The 25304-nt window shown below is 31.3% G+C and overlaps 1 protein-coding gene across 1 annotated transcript; it reads left to right on the plus strand.

Annotated features, from left to right (window-relative positions):
• Positions 1–477: 477 nt before the first annotated feature.
• On the plus strand, positions 478–24399 carry LOC127737451 (uncharacterized). Its single transcript, XM_052248154.1, has 2 exons — positions 478–611; positions 22960–24399. Exon 2 carries the CDS (start codon positions 23009–23011, stop codon positions 23990–23992), a length of 984 nt encoding a protein of 327 aa, XP_052104114.1. The 5' UTR covers positions 478–611; positions 22960–23008; the 3' UTR covers positions 23993–24399.
• The last annotated feature ends 905 nt before the right edge of the window (positions 24400–25304 follow it).

The following is a 25304-nucleotide window of genomic DNA, read 5'->3' on the forward strand; positions in this document are numbered from 1 at the left end:
TTTAGAGTTGGGACAGTTGTAAATTAACTGACACAATTTTCAAATAGTTGTAGCAGTCCTATTGTTACTGTGCCAACTATTAGAAGCAATGTTGCAGTTGATAAAAATGTTTCCGGTATGGACAGTTTTTTTTTACAGTAATGAATGTTCTTCTTCTTTGGACTTTCTTTGTCCTTTGTAACTTTTTTTGATTCGAGCATCACTGATGAGTCTTTTGTACACGAAACGCGCGTCTGGCGTACAAAATGTTTATCCTGGTATTTATGATGCGTTTATCATCAAAGTCCCTTGGTATCTCTTCCCTTTATTTTTAATGCATTTACCATTGAAGCTAGCCAATCCATATATAATAAGTTCAGGATTCAATGTTTTTAACAACCAAGAGTAGTAGATTCCGAGTCAGTTTAAAATAATTTAAACTGATCGATTTATCATAGAAATTACTCAGCCTTGAAACATCTCAATTAAAACTATTGAAACAAAAAAAAACAGTTTGAAAACAATGATTTAATTAGTATAGTAGTACAAAATACACATTTGACAAGAATTGTTAAGAGCATGACATTTAAGAAAGGCAAGACAGATTTAAATTGATACCGTTACAAACGAAGGTAATTGTAATATTTGTATTTGCTAAGTTTTTGGAAGTCGCTAAACGTTCTTATTATTTCTTACAATCTTATGTTTATATCAAATATGTTTTGTTGATCTTTGTGAGGTTGCACATTAACGTGAAATTAAACGGCTTAGAATTAATGTAGTAAAATTGAGTTATTCAACATGCCAATTCATTTTGTTTTTCAAGACATTTCACATTTCCCTATTGTTTTATGAATACACAGAGAAATATTTCGATTTATGTTTTCATATTCAATTGCTGTAACATTTATTGATTAATGATGTACACATATGTGTTTGCTTTTCGGACAATATGATTGGTTTGATGAACATCTTCCTGTCTGGTTTATCAAGTTCAGTTTTCCTGTTTTGTAACTGTTTTTAATATTTATCTACAATATGAAATATCACGTGTATTTTGTTGTGTCAATTTAGACGTTTATTCATATCGAGTGTTTTCCTCAATAAAATGTGTAATTAATTTTGCTTCAAAAATAATATAAACACTGGATACATTTTGTGAGTCCGAAGCAATTTATTTGATTTCCCTTCGACAGAAATGTTCACACCAAAACATTTGAAAGCTGGGATGCGTAAATACGCTGTAAAGTTAGGAGCTATATGAACATTAAATAACCTAAAGAGATTAGTAAAATGCGTCTAAGGTCAAATTTGCCTGAGGGATTTGGAACCTTTGTTTCCAAACAATATCATAATTTATCTGAGACAACGTGGAGCCAAATGACATACATTTACAAAGTATGAAATATTTTATTTGGCAAATGTACAAAAGTGTACAACCACGGCTTGACATAGAATGGGACTGCCGAGAAACATAATTAGCAAGTCCCTAGTATATATATGTAACACTCAAAAACGTGTCCATCTCCCCAAACGTGTCCGATTCCCCAAAACGTGTCCATATGACGTCGCTGAATTAAAAACATGTCTAGTTGCAAAAGGGCGCCGAAACGTGTCATTTTTATAAGCACTCAATCTTGTCCATAATTTCAAATGCCCATTTAATTAATTTAATGTTTGAATATCAAGTAACTATTACATGTCCACCAATATTAAAATTTATTATTAAATTTTTGTTATTGTTCTTCTATTGACGTATATTCCTTTTAATTTATTCATTCATCTATTGTCCAACCTCCAAGCGTGAAAGAAGATTAGAAACATTGTTTATTAGGTCTTCTTCAAATCGACAGTTAAATCCTTGCCAAAGTTAGGCGTCCATTTAGCTGGGCTGGAAGTAAAAGTACGCAGCCATATCCGAAACCATGTGTAGGAAGAGATAGATCTACCTAATGTATTTATTGTTTATATGTTGTCGTCCTGAATATGAATTAAATATTTGTAACTGGACTTTAAGCAATCAACAGTAAAGAGTTAATTTATATGTTGCAAATCAAATTGCAATTATTCTAATTTGAATATAAACAACCGGCGTTGAACAAACTAAATCTAACAAATCTAGGATTTTCTACTTTAAACTCTGTTCCTTTTTTAATTTACATTAATTGAGCCGAAATACTTCATTCAGCATTGATGTCTTTTGAATACGGCTTTAATCTTTTTATAGGATCTAATAGAAACCCGACATATTTTCGTGTCCCCGAGCAATGCGAGAATTGAATTGCCGTAGAAATTATTGGAGTCACTGAGGACATAATAGCGCTAAAAGTTCTGAGACGTTCAAGCGTCTTAAAGTGGACACGTTTTGGCGAATAACAATTATCGGACACGTTTGGGGATGTGAAATTGGACACGTATGGGCGGTTTGGGATTTGAAGGACACGTTTGGGCGAAATGAGTGTTACATATATATAATTAAACCTTATTGTCCATTCCTTATTCCTTATTTCCACATTATTTGTATTCCTTATAATGTCATTTCCTTATCAACATAATATCCTTATTACCATTATTGCTTCCAAAATATATCGGATGCTGGCCCTGGGAAACAGAAGCTCAGGGGATACATAATTCCATTATAAGAAGCATAATATATTTGTAGATGTTGTGTTGTTATTTTCTCCACATGATCGAAGTCTGAAGCCGTGACGAAGGATTTGGATTACAATCGAAAGAAACCATCAATCATTTAAACCTAAAAAATAGAACAAAAAACAGCAGAAAATCGAACAACATGATATAACATATATCCTTATTCGTTACATTCAAAAATTATTTCTCAAAAATATAGTGGTGGGTATCTTTTGAAACAATATTTGTTAATTCATACGGAACCCAATTTTTTAAGTCTTCCCCTCTCTATGCTGCTGCGGGAAAAGAAAAAATGACGTCACAGAAATCAACGTTAAAATAATCAATGTCACTCATAATACATTAATTCCACCAAAGGCAAAAGCGGGACAACTCCCAAAAATTCAGCCAACTTTCCTCCGATAACCGGATTTATCCTTCATAGGAATAAATCTTATTATCTGAGACAACGTGGGGTCAAATGACATACATATATAAAGTAAGAAATATTTTATTTGGCAAATGTACATAATTGTACGGCCACGGCTTGAAAAAGAATGGGACTGCCGTGAAACATAATTGGCAAGTCCCAAAATATATCGGATGCTGGCCCTGGGAAAAAGAAGCTCAGCGGATACATAATTCCATTATAAGAAGCATAATATATTTGTAGATGTTCTGTCGCTATTTTCGCCAAATGGTCGAATTCAGTGGCTATGACGAGGGTAATTGAACATCGAGTTCGACCACTGCCACAAATGCGCTAGCGACACAAAACACCCACCGTGACCGTACTTTTAAATGACCATATTCAGTAAATCAGTCTGTAAATGAAATAAGAAAAAACAATTGCCCAAATCAGATAAGTGAACGCCGTCAGATGTGAACATTCAGGGATTATTATATGATATTTCAGGATATTTTATGTAACCCCCTCCCAATTGTATACATAGCCAAGCTGCAAAGTTGTTCATTCTTGTTGCTGCTATATTCATTACTTGTTGGTTTTTACAATATCTCCAATTGTAACGCGGAAGAATCTGGAACCGCACATTTTTTGTTTGAGGCAGCATTTTTTGTACTTTCAAAATATCAGACTTCAAGATTTCTCTAAAATCAAAGAGTAATATAGACCCTATACTATTACCACCACAATGGATAACTAAAATTTTTGGAGGAGATTCAATTTCGAGTAGAAATATTATTCTTGATACCAGCTCCCCCCATTTCATGCCACCTTTTCCTTGCCACCATACCCTGTATTTTTTTCTATGCAGTCCTAAGCTACAACCATCGTTTGATCGCTTAGCTTCTATAAACGCATTTTTCAAAATCGAAAACCCAAACTGACTTGTGTTCTTGTTGACTTGAAGATGCATCTAGTAAAGTTAGTATTAATTTGTAACAATAGTTAATTAAATATTTAAAAAACTCGTGTACATTTGTATCAAATCAATGTGAAAGTTTTTTAAGAGAAAAACAATATCAACTTTTTTTATACTTTGAACTCATTAACGAATGTAACCCTTAAATGCATTTGACTTCCAGCGACCTAGTCTTTTTATCTCTTCCTTATAGGTTCCTTTTTCAAAGTGGGTCGAAGCGGCACCGATGCGGAGAGAATGTGTTCGAAATGAAACTGAATCCGTTATGCCTTCATGTATTAAAACCTTACTTAGAACACATGAAAACTGGTACCTTGTCACTGGCCTTCCTCCAAAGTGACAGAATAAGGAGCCCTTTATCCTCGGTCTTTGCATTAAGTAATTTTTTAACCAATAAATTGGACAATCTTTTAATTTAGTTTCTGTTATTTCTATACATGTTCCATGACCATATTGATCCGTTTTTGAGAATGGGATAACAATTTTAGCAATTTCAACGTGATCTCTCTTTGACAGCGTTACGTTCCCAATTGCTATTACTTGGTGCGCCTGCCACTTTTTACTGCGTAATATCTCACCTATCATCAAACAAAAACCCATGATAAGCCAACGAAAAAGCAGATGAAAACAAATCTGCTTCAAATTTTGAAGAACAAACGTTTGTTAATTTGTCAATGATGCGTACTAATAGTTTCTTTGTAATTGGAAACCTTGTATCTATAGATTTGTTTATACGCTTTAAACCCTCAAGCATTTTTTTAAACCAAGATTTTTTTTTGAAAACCCAGAATGTTCCATTGACTTACAACGAAAATTTATTGCAGACAGATAACAGTTAACTGTCACATAAGCCCTGTTGTTGAGTGACATATAAGCAATAAATATAGTTATATGCGATAAAACTGGTGGCCAAATGATATCATAATTATACAATTTACGGAACGTTTTGAAAGCCAATAAACCTGTACAATATGTCTCTTTAGTGTTCACTGATATTGAAGAATCCACTAATTTGTTAATTTCAACATCGATATCAGTCTCAGAAAATCTTGTGGTATTGTTGTTGGTAATGGATGTGCCACTGGATCTATGCTTCTGAATCTTTCCCACTGTTTACGAGAGATTGCATCTGCTATGCAGTTGAGCCGTCCTTCGATATTAAATTGCATATTATACACCATTGTTTGCAATACGAGCGGTCGAACCAACTGCATAACTCGTATCGATTTTGAAGACTTTTAATTTAAAATAGCAGTCAAAGAACAGTTATTTGTGTGAAACATAATTTGTTTGTCTCTCAATTCGAATGTAAATAAATATATGGCCAATAGCATTGGTGCAAGTTCTAAAAAAGTCATATCTTTCATTATTTCTGTTTCGTGCCACTCAACGGGCCAATCGAAATATGCCCATTGTCCAGCAAAGTATACTCCACATCCAAGTTTGGAATTTCTTGTAATATCAGTGTACAAATTTAACTGTTCGTTTGTCAACCAGATATTTTTACCAAATTTACAACTTCCATTAAATAAATCTAGAATTGTTAACCTCAATTATGTATATCCTCTTTCATGCTAACAGAAACTCGAATAAAATAATCTGGTTTAACTACTCAACACATTGCGTCACAAAAGCTCCTATTGAAAACTCTCACTGCAGGAATTGCTCTTACGCAGAAATTCAATAAACCAACTAGTGAATGTAGCGCTTTTAGTGTAACCTTTTTACTTTTAAAAATGAAGAACAATTTTTTCCTTGTTTCTCTCAATATTTCAAGCGGAATTCCTATAACCATTTTTATAGTGTCAATTTTAAAACCCAGAAAAGTTTTTTTTATTTGACGGACCAATTGTTTTATCTTCCGCTAGGGGAATGCCCATTTCTGTACAAACGTCATGAAAAGTATTCATAAGTTTTAAACAATTGTCTGAATCTACTTTCTGACAAAGAAAAAATCATCCAGGTAATGCTCCACGGATTCCTGTCCCGATCTTAACCTTACCAACCATTCAACAAAAGTGGCAAATTTCTCAAACAAATTACAAGCGGCCGCTTAGACCATCGGCAACGCTTTTTGGAAAAAGTAATTATCAAAATCATCGTGATATAATGGTATCAATCTAAATGCGGAGGACACGTTCATTCGTCCCATCAGCGATTTTGGCCCTATTTCACTTATAGTATTAAGAACCTTGTCAAAAGAAGTGTATTGTACTGAACTATTTTGAGGGTCAATAAAAGTATTTACACTTTTACCAAATGGATATATCAAGTGATGAATGAGACGCCATACAGACGTTTGTTTTGGAACCAGACCTATTGGAGATAATAGTAGATTTTTAGATGGCCTGTATGAAAATGGACCCGCAATTCGGTCCGACTCTAACTCCTTTAAAAGTTTAATTTCAAGTTCATTTTTGTTTTGATATTTTGAATTAAATTATGACAATTTGTATGCAGCCTTGGTCCATGATTACCCACTTTAAAACCATAATTAAAACCATTAGATAAAATCTGTTTGTCCACCTGATTAGGAGAAGTTGCAACCAATTTTAATAAAACTTTGACTTTAATCGGAGTTTTTGACAGTCTATGTATTTCGGATAAAGTAACATTTTGAAGTTGTATTATTATACAAATGCTCACAAATATACATGTACATGTATAGATACTGGGAAAGAATTTTTAGTCGAAATCCAGCAATGTTAATCCTCACACATAAATGTAGTCTTGTAAAAATCTTCAGTATCACTAAATCAAAGCACTTAAGTCTTCATGTAAAACAAGTAAATTCATCCTATTATCAAATCGTGTCGTTCGTATTCAAAGACATAAATTTATACCAATGTATCTTGAACTGTGTTAAGCTCACGTTGTATTTGAGCTTGATATCTCATCTACCTGCAGAAATAAAAACAAAATTGTTACTATCAAGTAAAACTAAAACAAATAATAACAATCTGAGCGCATTATTAGAATCAGTAGAATTTAACGGAACAAAAACAATAATTAGAAATTACCTGAGCAAACGACTGCTATTAATAGATGCGGGAAAATCCCTACATAGATTATAAAAAACATGTACACCTTTCCCGAACCGGTGTCCAATTTTACGGGTAGATAAAATACGCGTAAAAGAGAATGTATTCATTATATTTATAGTTAACATAATCATGTTAAATACAATGTTGTTCTTAATGTATCTATGTATATTTTTAAACTATGCATGCTATTGTTCTTGTATATGTTTGTCAATGTATTCAGGATTGTACCACAATTCAAAGAGTCAAATCCTCACAATTATGTTTTGTGTCTTTTACATGTGTACTACTCATATTAAGGATGTTTGGCTACGTCAGATTATAAAAAAGGTTCAGAAAAAAATAAAATACAGTAGAGAAGGTTTAGGTTTTAAATCACTTGCTTTAAGCTACAAAAATTATAAGATTCATGAATAAAACTTTACACATCTGTTCCTTGAATTGTCAAGGACTAGGTCAAAAAGAAAAAAGAAATAGACTTTATACATGGTTGAAATATAAAAAAAAACAGACATTCTTTTTATCCAAAAAACTAATTTTGATGTAGAAATAGAAAATAAAGTAAGCAATGAATATGCCGCAGATATTTTTCATAGTTTTGTCACCACTCAATCAAAAGGTGTAGCTATATTTATAAAAAAAACCCACTAAATTCAAACATAATTGATACTTATACTGATCAAGAAGGTCGCATAATTTTGGTAAAAGTTAAAATAAACAACAATATATTCTCTTTAATTAATTTATATGCACCAAATGAGAAGAAAAAGAGAAATGTCTTCTTTAAAAATGTAAATAAAATAATTGAAGAGCACAATCTTGGATTTTTAGTAGTAGGAGGAGATATGAATGAAACATTGAGTATTGCAGATAGAAAGAATAATAAAAAAATAGAGAACATGAATTACAAATAGTTTGAAAACTTTAATAAAAACAAATAAACTAGAGGATATATGGAGGTAATTACATCCAAAACTATATCAATATACATGGAAACGTAAAAATAAGGATGATGAGGCAAGTAGAATTGATTATTGTCTGACCGGTAAGGAATTGAGAACTATGATAAAGTCTACAGATATTAGACCAGCCCTGATTTCTAGTACAGATCATCAGGCAATTTCACTGAAAATCAACATGTCTAATGATAATAAGGGTAAAGGGTTCTTTAAATTAAACAATAGTGTATTTACTGATAAATCTTATAAAGAAAACATAGAAAATATAATTGACTATTTTATACTCAAAAGCAATAACACTGAAAACCTATCACAATTATGGGATTTGTTTAAAATTGAGGTAAGAGAATTAACAATACAGTTTTGTAAAAATAAAGCTAAGCAAAGAAAAAATGAAATTCAAGATTTAGAAAAAAAAACTTCAACTTCAAGCAAAAGGTGCACAGATACGTTCTAGAATAAAATGGATAGAAATAGGGGAAAAGAACACTACATTTTTTCTAGGATTAGAGAAAAGTAGACAAACAAGAAAAAATATAATAAATTTAAAGAACGAGAAAGGGGAGATAATTTCAAAACTATCAGAAATACTAAATTTTGAAAAGAAATATTATGAAAAACTTTATACTAGCACTAAACCAGATAAATGTTTTATAAACAACTATATAAAGGATACAAATAGTAAACACTCATTGAGTAAAGAGGAAAGCAATTCTCTAAACGGACTTCCCACAACAGAAGAATGTACAAAATCAATTTTTCAAATTAAATTAAATAAATTCCCCGGCCTAGATGGACTTTCAGTAGAGTTTTACAGAGAATTTTCGGACAAATTAAAGATTTTTGCAATTCAAAGCTTCAAGTATTGCTATAAAGAAGGGATGTTATCTGAATCACAAAAAATAGGCCTTATTTCTCTAATATTTAATTTAAATAGTAATTACAGACCAATAACACTATTGAATGTTGATGTTAAAATTATTGCATATACATTAGCCCAAAGATTAAAACCTCTAATGTCAAAAATTATCAAAAGTGACCAAAATGCATACATCAAAAACCGTTATATAGGTTTTAATATACGTCAGATACAAGACATTATTGATCATGCAGAAAAGTTAAAAATAGATGGAGCTTTACTTTTTCTAGACTTCTCCAAAGCCTTTGATTCCCTAAAGTGGGAATTCATGTATCAATCACTATCAAAATTTGGTATTGAAAATTCTATGTTAAGATGGTTCAAAACCTTGTATGCAGATATTAAGGCATGTATTTCAAATAATGGATGGATTTCAAGCACACTGAATATTTTTACAGGAATTCGTCAAGGATGTCCTTTAAGCGCCATTTTATTTGTTTTTGCAGTCGAAATATTAGCCTGTAGAATAAGAACTGACAATAATCTTAAAGGAAAAAATATAAAGTTAGATGGAAAAACACACAGCCTTATAATAAGCCAGTTAGCCGATGATACTATATTGTTTCTCTGCTCTAAAGATGAAATTACTCAATCACTTAATATAATTGAAGTATTTGGTTCTTTATCAGGACTTATTTTAAATCGAACTTAAACTGAATGATTAGCTTTCGATAAATTAAAACACATTCAGGACAATTTTGAAAATATTAAATGGAGCAAAGAGACTGTTAAAAGCTTAGGTATTTACTTTGGACATAATAAATCTCAATGTATGAATTTAAATATAGAAAAACAACTTAAAAAATCTGAAAAAATTCTTAACTCATGGAAGAAAAGAAAGTTAACAATGATCGGAAAAATAGCAATTGTGAAATCTCTGGTTATACCCAATATTACATGTTTAGCTTCAGTTTCTAACATCGACAAAGATTAATTATATAAGTTTAAAAAAACGATTTATGACTTCATTTGGGACCATAAACAAGAAAAAAATAAAAGAAATACAATTAAAGGGAAATCACACTATTTATACTACTAATAATAATTCATTGAAATTTTGCATGTAGACAGATCATACATATTAAGATATTTTAGGCGAAAAAAAAATTGGGGTCACCGATGTTGTTTTCGAGATATGACGTCATCAAAACTTAAAGAATAGCGTTATAACGAAATATAGAAATACCGCTCTAAATTGTTAGAAAAAGACAAACTTATTGAAAAACCATGTTTAACTGGAATAACAAAAACAGTCAAATGTAACTTATACCTTATGAACATTTATTTGTCTCGGTTTCCTTATTTTTGAAGGCATTTGAACATTTCCCGCCATTTTTAATTGCTATTTATAATAGATTTTTCTTGAAATAAAAAAAATCTACTAATGTTTTTCCCTTCAAACTTCTGCATAAGTTGCAGCTTCAGGGAAGATTTTAAAAGCATAAATAAAAAAGGGGGGTCACCGATGTTTTAAATCCGCTAAAACGGAAATAATCTTTATTATTGAATTTTGGCGGGAACTATAACCTTTTAACGTTATAGAACGACGTTGCTGGCATAACAGCATTTCTTGCAACGTTTAGGTTGAATTAAACCTTTTCACTACAAAATATAATATCATTTTTGAACATTTTTTAAGGTATTTTGATTATTCATTGATATCTTTATCAATCTATCAAATCGTTAAACATAGATACAATACTGAACAGTTTATTATAAAGTAATTGTCAAAGTTGAAGTCATCTCATTTTTTAAATTGCATTTGTTGTATGTGGAAAACGAATGTTTGCCTCATACCGTATTATAGAATTAATTTTCGGCTTCCAGAAAAAGAATCTTCTACCTCGGAAGACTGAAGGGCTGAAAAGTAACACGTTCCTTTTAGACTGCAGGCAGAAAAATTCCGTTACCATAATTTCACTAGCTTGTCCATTCGCACCGGGAAGATAAAACCTGAAATGCCGTATTGAAAATGCCACTAACTCAGCACATTAAAAGAAACCTATTTTCGGTAGGAATTTAAAATTGGTTCCGTAGTTACACAACGCTTCATAATTTATTCGAACTGTGGAAACCAAATTTTTTTCTGAGTTCTATCATCCCGCATCCATTTTTCATACATCGTTGCATGTTCATTGTACATAATATGTTCAATGTTCATCGCCTGTGTATTAAAACTTTATGTATTACGTATATTTTATTACCGTTCGATTAATCGCTCAACGTTGGTATGTTATGAGAAATACAATGCATCTGATAATTTAGAGTTAATTGACAATGAAATACACATCGCCATATTGATATCAGGAACATATAATGTTCCAAGTTGATGTATTTAAAAAAATCTTTTAATTTGTCATAAACGGATCTAGTTTTTTTTCTTGTTCTGCTACATCTATCCGTGTTTCTGTGGAAATATCGATATATTTTATCTAACTCTAGTTTTTTGTCGAGCCTTCGACTTTAGTCGAAAAAGCGAGACATAGCGATCCTACATTCCGTCGTCGGCGTCGTCGTCGTCGGCGGCGGAGGCAGCGGCGGCGGCGTCCACAAATATTCACTATGTGGTTAAAGTTTTTGAAGTTTTAATAACTTTCTTAAACTATCCTGGATTTCTACCAAACTTGAACAGAAGCTTGTTTATGATCATAAGATAGTATCCAGAAGTAAATTTTGTAAAATTAAAATTCCTGTTTTTCCATATTTGACTTATAAATGGACTTAGTTTTTCTGCCAGGAAACAATACATTTACTCTGTGGTTAGAGTTTTTAAATTTTTAATAACTTTCTTAAACTATCCTGGATTTTTACCAAACTTTGTCAGAAGCTTGTTTATGATCATAAGATAGTATCCAGAAGTAAATTTTGTAAAAAAAAAATCTTTTTTTTCCGTATTTTACTTATAAATTGACTTAGGTTAAAGTTTTTAAGATTTCAATAACTTTCTTAAACTATCCTGGATATGTACCAAACTTGGACAGAAGCTTGTTTATGATCAAAAGCTTGTATCTCGAAGGAAATTTTGTCAAAATTTTGTACCTGTTTATCCGTATTTTACTTATAAATGGACTTAGTTTTTCTTCCAGTTAACATTACATACAGTATGCAGTTAAAGTTTTTAAAACATTTATTAGATCCATAAACTATCCTAGATTTAAACCAAACTTGGACAGAAGCTTCTTATAATCAAAAGATAGTATCGAGAGGAATATTTTTATTGATTTTTTTTCCTCATTTTTGTTGAGCCTGCGATTAACAGCAAAAGTAGGCGAGACACTGGGTTCCGTGGAACCCTTACGAATTTTGTTATCAGATGACAAATGAGAGTGTAGATAACCTTTGATGTAGAATAAGAATTCGAGTTCCAGCTAAATTTAGAGTTAAAGTTCCAGTTTTATTTTTAGTTCGAATGTTTATTCGAGTAAGAGTTCTAGTTAAAGCTCGAGTTCCACTTAGAAACTTCAGAGTTATACAGTAACTGTAAGATAGAATAAATTCTGGTAAGAGTTAAAATTTTGAGATCTGAGATCGGATGAAATTAAAAGAAAGATTGCAGTTTCTATTTTCTGTTGGTGCACCTCTCTTTCTTGAATTGTATATTCTTTTATCACATTTATGTTTCAGTATGATATAGCCTTTATACTTTTTTTGCCAAAACTGATTAATGATAGGTAATTTGAAAATAACTGATTGATTGTGTGTGCCACTTTCAGCACTCTGCTATATCATGTTGGCCGTTTTTTTTCTAAAGAACCAAGGTATCAAGAGTAAATCAGCTACCTTTGTATTAAACAAATGGTTGTCCTTTACAGTCATGATCGGAATCTGACAATCTCCCTATATCACTGTTTGTTGACAGGCAAGTGATCACATTGAGTGATCTGAACACGAACCTACATCTTAATTACTAGTCTTTGTTTTGTTTTTGTTTTCGTTTTTTTCTTGATTTTTGCAAAACTTTCAGTGGCAAATATTCCATGAATATCAGCACAAAATTTTTTTCTATATGAGATGAATACTCTTTCACAAGACGGACCTTAATGTGATGGTTACAGATTAGCACTTTGAAAGACATGTTACTCTACATAAATACATGTGTGTGTGTTAAATATTTCTCTTGTTGGAGTCTTGTAAAGCCAAATATACAGTGTGGATTTTTTGTTGTTGTTGTAGGTAGTACGGTCATCAATAGTACAAAAATAACTAGGCATAGTGTTTGATATTCCCAGATTGCTCTGACGTCTAGCGGCCTTGTTTTTTAACTTGCTGGTCGTACAGTTCGCTATAATTGACAGTTTGAAGAAATAATACAAAATATGATTTTTTTTTTGTGCCCAAATTATGAAAGCCTGTACAAAGCATTAAAGGAAGATTGCGTATAATGTACTATATAATATGGTGCTAAATTTTCTTTGATTTCGACAGCCAGCAACCGATGTAAAATTTTGTATGCTTCTTTTACAGTGATGTTTAACTGGCGTTATTCTTAAATAACGTTTGATATTTCAACAAATATGATTACTCTACGAATCACTTGTGTTCATGTGTTTGTTCCCCCCATACCCCACTTCCCAAAAAAAAAAGAAACAGAGAGAGAGAGAGAGAGAGAGAGAGAGAGAGAGAGAGAGAGAGAGAGGCGTTTGATACCAAAGGAACATCGAAACTCATTGTTCTTATTTACATCCCTCTGTTGGACAGAAAACTACAAATTCCGGAAGCTGTACGCTTACATGCTGTTACTCTTGGTATATTGTTATTTTTTCCAGTATATTCCCACATACCGCATCGCGACAATACGCTGCCAACAGTTGGGTTACACTAATGACAGGACAATTGCCCGTATTGACCGGATGAGATATAAATAGTCAGAACTTTTTTGTTATTTGATAGATTATTTTAATATTTGAAGACCTTAGAAATATTAGACTATATTTTATGAAAATCTAACAAAAAAAAGTTGACCGGACGGATTTCACACTCACTGATGTACGCTTTACAATATTGAACTGATCGACAAAAAGTGTTACTGGTAATATCTCTTTTGTTTTACAATATTTTTTCATACAACTAAGAAATCTGCGAGATTAATAGTTATCTTATATGAAAATTTAAACTTCATAGTAAAACAAAATGTTTTTCTAAAAAAAAAAGTTGACCGGACGGATTTCACATTCGCCGATGTACGCTTTGATTATACTGAAATGATCGACAAAAAGTGTTATAAATATCTCTTTTGTTTTTAAATATTTTTTTTCTTCGTGAAACTAAGAAATCTGCGAGATAAAAAAAATTGTTAATATATGAAAATATAAACTACAGTAAATAAAAAAGGTTTTCTACAAAAAAAAGTTGAGCTGACGGATTTCGCTACAAATAATAAAGACCAGATCAACAAAAAATGTTGATATTTCTCATATCTAACAATATTTTTCGGTGAAATTAATAAACCTTTAAGAAAAATAATTGTATAAATGGTATTGTATGTAAATACTAAGTCAATAATAATAATAATGATAATAATATCTTTATTTAAAGAGAGTAACTCATTTGAATTAAACCCAATCGTAAGGTAATTCAAGACCATATCAAGACCACTTTCGGCTTTTTTTTTTGCCATACATTTTGTCCGTTTCGAGTAGCATTTTCATTTTTTGCACTTAAATCAAAACGTCATTTGCTTTCTCTTGCTTTAATAGTGAACGTCCCTTTGAGCGGGCCGCCATTTTAGAAATTAGCAACCTTTACGACGGACTCGAAACGGCGACGTCATAATACGGTCACGACACTATAGCGGCGCCGAGAGCGATGCGTATAAACAATAGTGTGATTTCCCTTTAATATGGAAAAAAAAACTGAAGGAGGTTTTGGAATAATAGATATTGACAAGTTGATTGATGCAATAAAAATTAAATGGGTGAAAAGATTAATGGAAGGTAAACAGTCAAATTGGAAAATTATTCCAACATTTTACTTAAATCAGTATGGATCAAATTTTCTAATATTTCACATGAATCTGGATAATGTAAAATCCATTAATTACCAAAAGAGCAAAATCCCTTATTTCTACTTTGAAATACTTAAAACGTGGGTAAGATATGGCGGCGGTCAAACTAACAAACCAGAAAACTTTAGAATCATTAGACAACAAATAATATGGGGTAATAAATATATAAAGTTAAACGAGCACAGTTTAGTTTTTAATCATTGGATAAAAGACAATATAATCTACGTAATTGACATAATTGATGACAAATGTAGAATATCAAAAGAAAAAATCCTCAATAAATTAAAATGTAAAAGAACTTGGATTGCTGAAATAATACAAATAAGAAAGAGTATACCAAATCACTGGAAATATATATTACAAAAAGAAGACTAATCAAAAACTATTGTTAAGTGTAAAAAACAACTTTCCTTAAAGCAAGGCGCTATTATATACGATTTACAAAAAATTAATAATAAAGATATTTATATAATTCTATCAAATGTTAGTAAAGATATACCTATAGGGTTTACAAGATGGCAGAAAGAACTAAATATAGATGAAAATCAACCAAATATTAAATACACATTAAATTTTATTTTCAATTATTTAGAAGACAATAAATTAAAAATGATTCGATGGAAATTATTACATTATATATTACCTGTAGGTACACATCTTTTCACTTAAAAAATTAAGAACACCAATTTGTGTTCAGTGCGTGGGGTACCAGATACTTATCAACACAATTTCATGGAATGTACTTATTTTAAAGATTTTTGGAATAAAATTTGTATTCTATTAAAAAAACTTCATATTGATAAGCATATAATTACTTTAAAACATTTGGTGGTAGATTATAAAATAGGAGACGACTCATTAAATGATATTAATTATTTCTTGACAGTTATTTTATTCACTCTGCACAAATGCAATTGCATTTCAAATAATTAGACAAATCCAGTTAATGTGTATGAAATATTTAAACAAGAATATAAATACAGATATTATCTGATGGAGTATAGAAATAAACAATAAGTCAGATGCTAAAAAATATTCAAAAATATATGTAATTGAAATGTATGAATGAAGTCTCAGTAGATAAAGGTCATTGAAGTCAAAATACCTTTACTAGACTTTATATTGATGTTGTTGGTTTTCTACTTTTTCTATGTATATACAAACAAAACAAGACACTTTATTTATTATACTTTGAGACTAAAATGAACATAATTCAGCACTGTTTTGTTTTACACTAAGTATCCAAATACTCTAGAAAATCTTGAAATTATGCACAGCGAATGCTTTAACTTGAGGAAAAATTAACTGTATAATACAACAAATTATGCACCATAAACTTTAATTCAGGCACACAAATTATATTTTGAAATACAACAAGTCATGTAATTAAAACATAAATTTGCACAGGAAAAACATTAATTTAGAGAAAATTTAATAGTATTACACCAAATTTTGAAATTGGACACAGTGAACAATTCATAATACGAAAAGTATTATACATGTATTTTACAAATATACTGAGTCTATTAACAAGTTGTCAATACAATACACTACACACTACTGTCGAATTTCCATATGGAGGAGGAAGGTTGCTTTGTCAGGACTGTAAGTTCACCTTGAAGAAAGCGTTCTTTCAGTGTTGATAGTTTGTTGTTGATGTTTCTGTATTGCAAAAATGTTAGTCGCTGAGTCCCGCCTGCTGCTACTTGTATCTGGTTGGCTTGGGTCTTCTGAAATCTGCAGATTGAGCTCATATATAAAGCCGAACTGAATTTTGTTCACAATGTTTGGTATAGCTTTGAACAAGTACTCTCACTTTTATGTAGAAAAGTATTCAGTTTGTTAAACTTGGCTTTGCCACAATTATGATGCGAGATTGAAATAATTATTTCATAATTATTGTATTAATATAGTATTAATTCAGTGTCATGTTTAATTATTATACATTAATCTTAATTCATAAATATTTTTATTATTATAAATGACTTATTTCTTCGACAAATTGTTAAACATTTCATCTTTTTACTTTTTAAAATATAAATGTCTTTCAAGCTGATAAATCTTTAAATAAGCAATGAGAAGAGTCTACTTGTGTATCTCTTTAATAATTAGTGTAAACAATCGTGTCCTTTTAAGGGCCCCTAAATCTTTCAAAAAAGAAACTTCCTCGTTGTGCATTACAAACTATTCCTTTTCAGGACTATCACAGGCTTATGGTTCAGGGGTATAAACATGATAAAGATGTTAAGTTAAAGGGCTAGCGTTTAGCTTTCAAGGGTATCTATCCAAAAAATAAATAAATCTTAAACCACCTTCATGTATGTGTAGCAGGTCTTTAGTCCTGAACCAGATCTACTGTCTGGAAGAGTGAGAGAGATGTCTAGTATTCCTAAAAAAATAGCGCGTCCGTTTTCAAGGCTGTGCCGTCCACTTTCAATGGTATCCATTCATCTTAGAGGGTAGACTTGTCCAACTTTAGGATATGATATGACTATTAGCGTCCACCTTTGAGGGTAGAATTGTCTAGCTGTAGGGTATATCATCACTATTCGCGTTCACCTTGGAGGGTAGACTTGTCCAACTTTAGGGTATGACGTCACTATTGGCGTCCACCTTGGAGGGTGGATTTGTTCAACTATAGGATATTGCGTCAGCGTCCCGTGTCCAGCTTCAACGGGTTCAAACGAGGCATATATTACTACTCCTAGCTGTAATTGAAACAATGATCAAACTGTTATGTCGTTTACATTTGGTTATGAGAATGATGACGGATCATCTTAGAAAATTGAATAAGTTCGACTCTACCAAGCATTAAATTAGGGAATTACATTTGTTTTTAAAAATAAAAAAATCAAAAGCGGGAAGGTTGAAAATTAACATTCAAACATGAAATGCTTTTGAAAAAAAAGCTATGTACTGATGAGTTTTTGGGATGACTCTCGACATCGTTTAGATAAAATCTAGGAAGGTTTGGGAAAAAAAGAATAGGACAAAAATGGATTGAATTTTGAAGGTAAACGTTTTTAGTGCTAAGCTATTGGCTGTACTTAACTGTATGTTTTTGGTTGTCAAATACGAACGGCAATATTCTAGAAGATATGGTCTGAACATCTATCTTAGTACAGGCTAATGCTAACAGATAACCTACATTAGCACAAAGATAGCACTTAGATAGCGACAGACTGTCAAAACATTGAATTTAGCGTCTGCTCGCTTGATGACGGGGACATTTTGTAGTCTTGGGAGGGAAACCAATGTTACGTATTATCATGTTGATATTTCAATTCCAAATTACTCGCCGCAAAGGTAGTCCTCCCATCCTGAATATTACTATTTTCCTATTCAAACTTGACTACAACTGAACACATAAAAATAATGCCAAGAGAGACTGTATAAGAATTGTAGAAAAATAAATGAATTTTGTCCAAAAATATTCTTTTTTGTCTTATGTCTGCCAGCCAAACTGTTTTAAGATTTTGTAAATTTCAAACGGTCATATTCAATAAAATTCGTGATTTTCCAGGTTAATAAGCAAAACTTATTTCAGCAATTTTTAGCAGGAATTACACGAAATTTTTTTCTGGAAATGTTTTAAAAATAGATATGTTATCTGAGCTTGCCAGAATTTTTGACTTATACAATAAATTTAAACCATTTATAAACACTTTGGCTTCAAATATTGCCATGACATTTCAGATGATTTACTTTAAAATATGCTTCTACTACGTATTTTAACAGTCATGGGTATTCCTAATGAGAGCATTGCATAAACACACAATATTATATGCCTACTAGTGTTTTCGACTGTTTTTGTTTTATGGTACCCCAAAACTGGTCATATTCAATATACCATAAACATAAAATGCAAGGAGGAATTTTAACAAGACTTTAGCAAATGATGCATGAACCCCTACCCATTCAATGGTTTAAGTATAAGAAAAAATAAACGGGAGGAATATATTGGGGTTACCAATGCCAATCCCCTCAAACCAGTTTTTTTTGTTAACTAGATGCATTAAAACTGGGACGGTAAATGTTATTACTAATATAGCTTTAGATATTTTAATCGCTTAATCCAGCGACGACCTAGCCACATTCTTCATGGTTGAAAATTGTGTTGCAGCACATTTACGTGACATTTAGAAATCCCGGATCAGTTGCTAATTACCTACCGTTATTTGTGTTCTTCTCAGTGTAATTTTCAATTTCCGTTTTCGCAGAAACAATAAATACACGAAAAAGCTTTTTACACTGAAAAAAAACTCCATAGTTTTTGTTTCTTTGCAACGAGATAACAATATTTATTTTTCAAAGAAATAACAATATTTATTTTTCAAAGAATAACAATGCATTAAGATTTATTCGTATTGAAACATTTGTAGTGAGGGACGTAATGATTATTTTGGTTCCAAATCATTCAGCCGAAGTGGACATTAGGTGGATTTGGCTATTATTTTAAGGTCCCTTTTTGGTCATATAGTTCTACACGTTTGCCGGTTTTCATACATTTCTGGCTTTCGAATATTTGGCTTTGAGCGATCCTGCTGAAGGTAAGGTAAAAATGAATAGCGGTTCGGACGCATACAAATTATAAAGTGTTATTTCATTTTGTACTGTTGCGATGATATGTAGCTATATGGCGTGACAAACTGTCACTGGTATGCAATCAACTGTCTCATCGGCCACAGTGGCGAGGCTTCAAATAATGACAATTACTCGTTAATTGTTTGAGGACATTGTTATATCAATACCAAAATACTTTTTTTTTTATTTTCATTGATAAATACCTTAAGCAAAATGTTGACATCAACAGTTTAATATTTTAACAGATAATAATTTTGAACCATTTAACTATATATTTTAGAATGAGCCTAGCAAATAAAGTAACAAACGTTTCCTATTTCAAATCAATCTTGATTTGTATATGTTTGTATTAACCTAAAAATCGCTTAAACCTAATCTCCTTATTTCTATATAGATGCAAACTCTCTATTACCATTTTTTTTTAAACTGAAAGTGAAATTTTGAACTCAACACCTGCGTGCATTTAATCTTGTTTTGTATTGTTCAGGTAATTTGGAAATTAACGCCTTGTTTTCAAATAAGTTTCGTAAATTAGTCGATAAAAACTTTTGTCCAGTACAGTGGAAATGTGTGCCATTCTATCAGAATTGCTTTATTTTAACAGTTAAATATGGATTATAATAGTAACATAAATGAATAAAAATAAAACAACTGACACGAAAACTGTGGGACAATGATGTAATTAAGTGTTCACGTTTAAACACGTACAAGTCAACCAAAGTCATTAGTTTATAAAAGATGAAAAAAATACTTGTATTAATATCAGTTAATCGTAAAGATATAAAGTTTGAACTCATTACGTTTATACTTGTATATTTTTCGGTTATCACAATGTTCACTGACTGAGAAAAAAAGCTAATTAAATAAATGAACTATGCGTAACAATTTTCAGAGGTGTGTAAATGTGCATCAATACAATACAATCAATATCATTTAAAACACAGTTCCATTTCATATCATAGGGCGTATGAATTGGTACATTTACAGAAATATCAGCAATTATATTTTGCTTTATATGATAATAACTCATTTAGTAATTTTTTGCAAGATTTATCAAGATCATTAGCGACAAAAATGTCAGACCAAACGTTAATCAAACGAGAAAATATTTAATTAGTATTATGTTAATTATCCACTTTGCCATTGCTCCATTTGAAAAATTTAAGAATCCGAACATGTGAAGATTAAGCAACAAACAAACACTTGAATAAATTCCAAAAGAAACGAGACTGATTGCGTCGACAGGGTATGCGTTTCCTGCTATGCATTCGTCGCATGCCGTGCGTATCCATATTACTGTGGATTCATTATTATTCGTTGGATACCAATTTTCGTGGATTTTGTGGGTATAAATAAACCAAGAAACTAGATGTTCAACGAATAACAAATGTTCTATAGGCTTGTATGACGACTTTGGCAAAACCACGAAATTAAATATCCACGAAAAGGTAAGTTTTCATCAATCCACGAAAATTGATATCCACGAAAAAAATGAATGCACAGTATATCACAATGTCACAATCGGAAAATTACAGATTCGACGAAACTTTTGGTAACCAAAGATCTACAACTGTGAATAGATGTCGCTAGTGAGTTCAGACACAGACATATTTTGTTTATTGTATCAGTCAACTCATTTGTGATGATGGCCGTAAAATGTATGTAGTGTCGATTGCTATTACCTCATTTTGCTGAAATGGCACACTCCTGTTAATGAAGTACGTATAAAGTGAACATTCATGAGTGTAATGTATCAATTGAGTCATGTAAACGCCATACGATGGGCAGAGGATATTATGAACAAGTTGTTTTAGAATAAAAGATATTATAATAAAATTCTTTCATTATACTTATTGAGATGTGATTTCCTTGAAATCGTCGTAAGTTTTTCTGATATTTAAAACTATGTTGATTTTCGCTCAATCTAAATTAAAAATACTTTCTATACAATTTGCAGACTCATCTCACAAAAATTACAAAATATAACAACTAGAAAACAATTCAGCACTTACTATGCGAAAGCTTAAACAATGAATTAATTAAATATTAGTATATGATAGCATAGTTTAAAAAAAAGATACCATTTTCAAATGTTAAAAAGAACAATATTTAATCATGCATTTAGGAGAATCATTTTTGTAAATGTATTGTTCAGTAGTCAACTATCTTAATGAATTATTATAGAAAAATAAGGCATTTTTCTTTAAGAGTCAATATACATGATAAAGTACAGTAATGCCTGGATTTTATAGCAGGTTATAATTAGAGACAACATTTAATTTTGGATTATACATTTTGTACATCCATTTTAAAAATGCAAAATATGATAAAAAACAAAACCTGATGTTGGAACAATTAAAAGTATGAACTGATATATGTAAACGTCATACAATTTGGTAATAAGCTGCGAAAGAGGAAGTTCATAATGTGAATGCTGAAATAGCAATTGTTGTCATATATTCTGGTTTAAAGTAAGCAAATATTCTAATTTCATGTACTCTACTTCCTATGAATAAAGCAGCAAGAAAATCTGTAGGGCTGTACACTAAGTACACAGAGGATGCCGAATTGATGTTGAGATATCGAACAAATATGTTGTTGATAAGAACAAAAAACACATCTTATACATGTCTTCGGTATATTTGTTGTTTGAAGCTGTAAGGTTCTACACAAAGTAAGATTTCTTATGACATTGATATCTATGAATCCCTATTTGGTAGATAAGGAATTGTTTTATGAGAAGATGAAAGGGTATTTCTTTTTAAACTGACATTTGAACTTAAAATGCACTTTCCTGACAAGACAAATGGTATGCCGTAGGTGAAGTTAATGAAAACTTTCTCCGATTTATGTTCTTGATTAATTGCAAGACAGTGTAAGACTGTTAAAACCATCTAATGAAGAACACATTTTATGTGCGCATGTGTTGCATCATCAACCATTACTTGCTTTTATATTAAAACAGTCTTTATTAAGCTTAGCAGATGTGTTTGTGAATGCTTACTCGTTTTGTTTTTGGCAGTCATGGGACAGCATTTCGACTGATAAAACTTCAACGTCCTTACGTGTAACTATTTTCATTCAAAAATTGCAGCCACGTTGAGTCTGTTGACATCTCATTCTACTTCTGTAAAGATAGCGCTGCGATCTTGCCATTTTGTTTCCGGAAGATTAAATCAAGTGGTCATTTTATAGGGTGTACTTGTAGAAGTATACACTAAGGTAATACATTTTGTTGAATTGTTATGTCATCATATAAAAATAAGAAGATGTGGTATGATTGCCAATTAGGCAACTCTCCACAAGAGACCAAATGACATAGAAATTAACAACTATAGATCACTGTACGGCCTTCAGCAATGAGCAAAACCCATACCGCATAGTTCCCCAGTTTTTACTTTTTTCAAAATTATCCAAAATTTCAATGTAATAAATCAATTTTCATTATACTTTTCAGACATTGAGCTTCGTTCAATTGCAACAAAACTTTGAGAATTGAAATTGTGATGGGAATATACCGTAGGCACAAAACAAAGTTGTTAACATTGGTTCTTATAATTGCAATCGGAATGATGTTGGCAATTACCTTAAAGGAAATGATTACAAGAACAGTTCATACCCTACTCGTTATTCATGATGTTTTTGGAGAACTTAGAAAAAGTACAACGATCCATTATGAGGGAATCATGGGGAAAAAAGACGACAAAACTAAGGAAACCATTGACATGTTTTTAAAAAAACCTTGTCCTGCTAGTCTTATATCAGATACAGATATTCGATATTCCCAGGCAAATCAAGATGTAACTGTCTATAATCTCATTAGAAAAAAAAATGGATATTTTATTGAAATCGGTGGATTCGATGGAAAAACATGGTCAAATACATTGTGGCTAGAAAGACGACACAACTGGACAGGATTGCTTATTGAGGCAAACCCAGACAATTGTCATGCGATTGACAAATTACAACGTAATATATGGCGTCTTTGTGCGTGCTTATCGTCATCAGGAAGTACAACGTTTCTAAAAAACGGTGCCGAAGGATCAATTTATGAGTTCATTCCTAAGGAGAAAGAGAACACAGTTGACATGTCTCATGTTATTTTTGTACCGTGTTTCAATATAAGCGAAATTTTAAAAAAGATTAAGCAATTTCGAATTGACTATTTTTCATTAGACGTGGAGGGCGCAGAGAGGGAAGTCTTGAACAATATGAAAAAAGAACTTCAACTGAAGACCTTAATTGTTGATGTATGGACAATAGAATATAGAGTTTGGGATGGAAAACAAATAGTTTTAGAAAAATCAATGCATAACTTGGCAATGTTAAGAAATTTTTTCAAAGAAGTTGGCGGATATATTGAGCATTCACATCTTTCTAATACAAACGATGTCACTGACGGAATGGCGTTGGATGTTGTGTTCGTCAACAGGAATACATGGTGTCGAACCTATCAAACAAAACCAGATGGAAGCAAATGTGATCGGTAATGCAACTGATTTGAGTGTTTCATTTTTCAAATATTTCACAATTTGTTGCATAAAAGAATAATACAACATGATGTAGCAGTTACGATAGGTTTGGAAATAAAATATTCAATATTTTGAAATGCGTTTAAAAGTCTTAAACAATGACTTAATATCTAGCAAATGGTAGCTCTGTTAATTTACTAGTATAGGTAATGCTTATCCATAACCGCTTTATTCACGTGTATGCTGTTTGAGTGTTTGAGATCAGGTGTGATGATTGTAATTGATTTGTATTGTTAGTATGTTTAATTTTGTAATAAAGACGTGTGTTGATCACAAATTTAAACAAATAATTAAAGAAACAATACAAAAGGGCAGTGAAAAAGAGGTATATACAATAAGAAACATGCATCAACCAGGAAACAGGGGTTGATGCCATTTCAACTGCAAGGAATCAAACACCTACAGGTTATATAACAGCTTTCAATAACAAGCAATAACAGTCTCCGGGACAAGTTTGCAATTCCGCTGAGTGCAAAAGTTGTCACCTTAATTTTTCGAGGTAGGTCAAAATGAAGTTGATAGCTTGGTTGGTATTGGTTCCCTGATATTTGTCCTAAAAAAATTTGGCTCTAGCCCCACTGTTGAAAAAGTTATGCCCCTTTTTTACGAATTTCCTCAGAGGAAAAATTTTTCCTTTGAGGAAATTCTATTTCCTGTGATGAAATTTGCTGAACTTTGCTGCATAAATTTTTCATTTCAGGAAATTCTATTTCCGGTGAGGAAATTTTTGACAAACATTTTTCCTTGAGGGAAAATTCAAGACAGCAAATTTCCTCTGAGGAAAATATTGATCTCCAAATTTCCTCCATGGAAATTTCTGTACATCAAATTTCCCCTAAGGAAATTTTTTCCCCTATTATTCCTCTATGGAAATTTCTTAACAATACAAACAGTATGAAATATCATTTTTGCTGGACTGTAGAAATGATACAAAAGATATTTAAAACTTTAATAAATGTTTGACTGATGAGTAACATGACATACAAAAAAAAATAGTCTGACTGTTTAGGTCTAGGTATTGTACATACTTTATATGATTTAAATTCTGATTCATAAAATATTTTTTGTAGCAATTTTTTTTGTTTTTTTTGTTTTCTTTGTTATTGTTTCATTGCAATACAGTAATAAGTAACCGATTTGAATATCATACCATTTGTGTTGTTCTTAATATTGTGTTCATATTTGCAGATTAAATTAAATAAACACTTTTCATGTTAATTTAAATTTTCTTCTGTTTCAGCTGCTGTGTACAATTATGCAATCCACTATA

Source organism: Mytilus californianus, unplaced genomic scaffold, assembly GCF_021869535.1.
Source record: "Mytilus californianus isolate M0D057914Y unplaced genomic scaffold, xbMytCali1.0.p SCAF_4, whole genome shotgun sequence".
Lineage (NCBI taxonomy): Eukaryota > Metazoa > Mollusca > Bivalvia > Mytilida > Mytilidae > Mytilus > Mytilus californianus.